This window comes from Zingiber officinale, chromosome 11B (genome assembly GCF_018446385.1).
Source record: "Zingiber officinale cultivar Zhangliang chromosome 11B, Zo_v1.1, whole genome shotgun sequence".
NCBI classification, from domain to species: domain Eukaryota; kingdom Viridiplantae; phylum Streptophyta; class Magnoliopsida; order Zingiberales; family Zingiberaceae; genus Zingiber; species Zingiber officinale.
The window spans coordinates 4,301,254-4,306,035 of record NC_056007.1 but is presented as its reverse complement, the minus strand read 5'-3'; the positions used below and the strand labels follow the sequence as shown (position 1 = coordinate 4,306,035).

The following is a 4,782-nucleotide window of genomic DNA, read 5'->3' as shown; positions in this document are numbered from 1 at the left end:
TTAAAAGCTTTAATGGTTAGTGGATATTACGAAGATTACAAATTAAGAGGGTGTTAAATGACAATTAATTGATTAATATAAAATATTAATTGTGTTTATGTTTCTTAGGAGTCAATTAGTTGTATTTTATATTTTCCATACAATCAATGTATTTATGAAGTATTTCTTTATAAATTAATGTAATGCATCTATGAAAATAACGACAAAAGATCAAAAGTTAGAGAAGTAAATTTAAATCTTCTCAGAATTTCCATTATCTTTTCTTCTATCTCCAACACGAAGTGCTCGGGAGTGCAACTCATATGGCATTTGGCATTTAGGACTCAATATCTGACAGTCGAGTAGGCTTGGATTATCTCAGATCGGCTTAGATAAGCTAGCAACTCTAGTCCTAGCTTGGTGCACTACAATCTATTGCTTGGCTTAATTAGTCTATCTTAGGTGACTTAGCATGGTGACTTAGCTGGCTCAAGATAGAGCTACATAGGTGAACTGAATAGATATCGATGGTAATAATTTAACTTGAGTAGTGTAAAATTACATGATTTTGAATCGTTAATCTTGTAATGAATCGATGAATTGAATGAAATTCATATCATTTCCTTTTCCTTCAATTTCTCAGGGATTATAGGAAATGTTTTTGGATGTTTTGAACAAACAAATCTTGTTTAAGTGCTAATTGTGGAACAACATACAAAAGTCAATTACATGACCATTTCATTGGAGTTCAGGACAACCCTTGGGGATGTAGGCACCGGGCTCAGTAGGGCATTTAGCGAGCTGGCAGTAGTCATCGGTGACGCCTCCCCACCAATTGACGGAGTTGATATTATAGTTGCCGAGGGTGAAGAAGGCGATGACGGCCATGAAGCTTGTGCCGGCGTCGAGGGCAGCAGACAGCACATAGGCGTAGCGGCCCCACCACTGCTTGTGGTGCTTGAGCACCCAATAGTTGAAGACAAAGCCGACAATGAACCAACAGTTGAAGTTAACGGTCTTGACTAGGGGAATGTAGCCGGCGGCCGCAAAGATGACGGGGAAGTTGATGAGTCGAATCCATTTCTTCTCTAGGAAGAGACGGTGGAAGAGGTAGACGGTGGCGGGGGCGAAGAGGCCAAGGAGGAAGAAGTAGTTAAGGCCAGAGTAGATGGAGTCGGGGCCGAACATCCGACGAGGCCCAACCACGCCCCATATAACAGAGGAGCTGAAGAACACAGTGTCGCTAGGGCACGTCCACGGGGAGTCCTTTGGCAGCAAGTTGGTCTCACAAATGTGGGGGATGTCAGAGAGCAACCACCACGCTGTGCCGAAGTAGCTCGCGTTGGCGATCACCGAACCCGCTAACTGATCAAACACAAACAAATTAATATTCTTTCCTTCCTTCTTTCTTTCTTTCATTTATTATTATTATTATTATTATTACTCTAATTGTTTTGAGTAATTGATGGTCTTCCCTCTCTTAGTGATTCAAAATCTATATATATATAAACATACCTGATTAAGAACTCTTGCCCCTACACTATAAGAACATCTTCAACCCGCAATATCTTGCTCTACTCATACACTATGAGAATATTCTTGACCGAGAATATTTACTATTTAAATATCTGCTTACCAAGCACATCTCCACTCCATAAATACACTATGAAAGCATGCTCGTTCTCACGGGTAGACGCAGTTGGTACTTGTATGAGTGCTTGTTCTAATAGATTTTGGAATCAATTTTCAGAGGGTGTAAAATGTTTTATTAGATTTCTGATCTCCCTCATAAAAAGGGTTGCTGCAAAAATAAAACCCAATTTACTTGTCAGTATCTTACCGTGGAGCCGACAATACTAGACCATTTGAGATGAGCGATATCAAATTTAATTTTCTCCACTATGGAACACGCCCGATTGGAAACATCCTTGCTTTACTTACAACCTTTCCTTAGGGATGGAACCTACATCCACCTTCACACAACCATGTGGGACTACACTTGCACATTTCAGCACGGTCAGTCGATAGTTCCATAATTATCGGCAATTGCCATTAGACACGACCAGATGGTAACTAGCAATTAATACTTAATGGTCACCTTTCCTTGTTGTCGGACACAAGGGGCCAAACCCTAACGGCAAATGTATAATTAAGAGGGCATCTAAACCCTAAAATCTAAAAACTCTAAACTCTCGTTTTTCTTATTCTTCCACTATAGACAGCGTCTTCCATTCCTTAATAATGTTACAATAGATATAAGAACCGGAGCTACAAAGGCACCGAAGCAGTCGACTCTATCGATCATAACCCATAGAGAGGAGAGTGAGACATGGAGTAACATGAATCAACAACTTAATTACCTGTGCGATGAACATGGATCTAGGAGGAATCTTCATGTAGTGACCGAGCTTGAAATCGGACAGAAAGTTGATGGCTTGACCCATACTCGTGCTACCGTAGGTTTTGAACACCACACTCGCCAATGGATTCCCCGGCATTATGTAGCCAATCACTATCTCTGTTAGTATGTTGATCCCAGGCATCTGCTCATGCACGAAATTAATTAACTAATTAATAAACGAATCATATGATTTTCAAAAAATAGACTACTGCGGTATTAATTATTGATTTTCAAATACAATACTATGTTATTTTAAGATTTATGTAGCACGAGATTGAGTTTTAAAATACCCCACCACAATACTAGTGTTTTTTGTTTTTTTGAATGAAGTATTAGTGGGCAGTAGAGATAAAATCAAAAAGCAAATGGAATTCTATCTGTAATTTAGAATGCACCCCTCTGCCTGGTTAATTGCAGTTATAATTTTGATTATAATTATAATTATAATTATAATTATATACCGTATTGGTGGTGGCGGCGATGATCCCGATGGGCAGGGTGAAGAAGAAGGCCATGGCCATGGCCAGGAGGAGGCCCCAGTAAGGCAGCTGCAGGGCGCGGCCAAAGCCCTCGACGGTGTAGATGGAGAGCGCGGTGACGAGGAGGAGGAGGAGGTGGAACCACCACTGCGGCACGGCGGCGTAGTTGGCCTTCATCATCCGGCCGTGCACGTCGAGGAACTTCTCGTTGGCCTTGGACGTCGCCTGCCGCCACAGCTTGAGCATGTACTGGCCGTCGAAGAGGAGGACGTGGCAGAGGGTGGCGGTGAGGGTGGCGAAGCCGATGCCGTAGTTGATGGCGAAGGAGGTGCTGATGCGGATGTCGCTGTAGTTCTCGTACTCCTCGACGTTGAGGGTGAAGGTCTTGTTGTCGAGGACGCGGCTGAGGTCGTAGGGCTTGCCGGAGCGCTCGAAGAGTTGGGAGGAGAGGAAGGTGAAGCGGCGGGCGTCGTAGAGGTTGGACCAGTAGCAGAGGGGCAGGAGGATGTAGACGAGGATGACGTAGCCTGCGAGGACGTTGCAGAACACATAGGTGGGGGCCGCTATGGGGCTGCCGATCATGGAGGCGGTGGCCCAGTCGAAGCCGATGGCGCCGACGCCGAGGCCGCGCATGCCGGAGCCGATCTGGTGGATGGGGATGGAGTCCTTCCAAATGAGGCAGAGGATCGAGATGGAGCTGATGGCCGGGAAGAAGTAGTTGGGGACGATGTAGTAGGAGAAGCTGCAGATCATGCAAATGAGGAAGAACTGGAGCCGCGTCACGCCGCCCTTTACCCGCCGTTCTTCCTCGTTCAGTGCTCTGTAATATTGCACAAAGCTCGTTCAATGCAACTTACAGATTGCACAAAATATTAGTCAATTAATCAATGGATTCGATCAGCAATATTAGTCATCGAATTGATATTTTTCAAATTATTTAATTAATTTGTGAAATTTAAAATCAAAATTGAATTGAATAAATAAAAAAATTGGAATTTTTTTTAATTAAATGAAATTTTGAATTAACCCAAATGTACTTTTAGAATCCAAGAATACACATACCTGAACAAAGATGCTACTACTAAAGTGCCAGGCCACCACATGTAAGGGGAATCCACCAAGTATTTTCTGAACAATCCAGCCCATCCAAATCCTAACAACTGAAGCAAAAAATTTTAATAAAAAAATCAAAATTTATAATTCATTTTTTAATTTAATTTACAAATTTGGAGATGAGTTTTTGTGATGATTACTTGAGTGGTTTGTGTGAGGAGGATGGCGGCCATGACGTTGATGCCGCGGTGGTAGAAGGCCTTGAGGATGGTGATGATGTGGACGGCGTAAATGCCGCCGGTGCCGGAGTTGGCAATGATGACGGTGACGACGTGCTCCTTCATGTTGAAGGGGCCGGGGTTGAGGGAGAAGGACCAGTCGAGGAGGGGAATCCTGATGATAGTCGGAGGGAGGACGCGGGCCATCCAGCGGCCCACGGGCAGCGCCAGGATCTGGACGAAGATGGAGTTGACGGAGATCTGGTTGGTCCGATAATTGAAGAACTGGTTGACGAAGGAGAGGAGGACGCAGCTGACGGCACCAAGGATCCATGTTCGGATCGTCAAGCACGGCTGCGATGGGTCGTCGGTCGTCAGCATCGTCATCCGCACTTGCTCGATCGGGCAATCGTCGTCTTCTTTCTCTATTAGAGATTAGAGCTGCTAAGTAAGAACACGAGGTGACAAGAGGAAGAGAAAGAGATTTCAAGAACACAAACCATTGAATTGGGAAGGAGAAGGTTCTGGGGCAACTGAAGCCATTGACAATGATAATATTGTGATCAATTAATTGAACAACGCAATAATAAAATTTTATCCCACTAGATCATATCAGCAAATTAAGATTGAAGTTGAAGGAATGAGAGAGAGA

The 4,782-nt window shown here is 43.6% G+C and overlaps 1 protein-coding gene across 1 annotated transcript; it reads right to left on the bottom strand.

The window, feature by feature from the left end:
* Positions 1-717: 717 nt before the first annotated feature.
* Positions 718-4,517, bottom strand: LOC122035327 (oligopeptide transporter 5-like). Its single transcript, XM_042594739.1, has 5 exons — positions 4,113-4,517; positions 3,922-4,019; positions 2,842-3,679; positions 2,340-2,522; positions 718-1,344 (listed from the first exon to the last, which is right to left on the bottom strand). Exons 1-5 carry the CDS (start codon positions 4,515-4,517, stop codon positions 718-720), a joined length of 2,151 nt encoding a protein of 716 aa, XP_042450673.1.
* Positions 4,518-4,782: the final 265 nt, after the last annotated feature.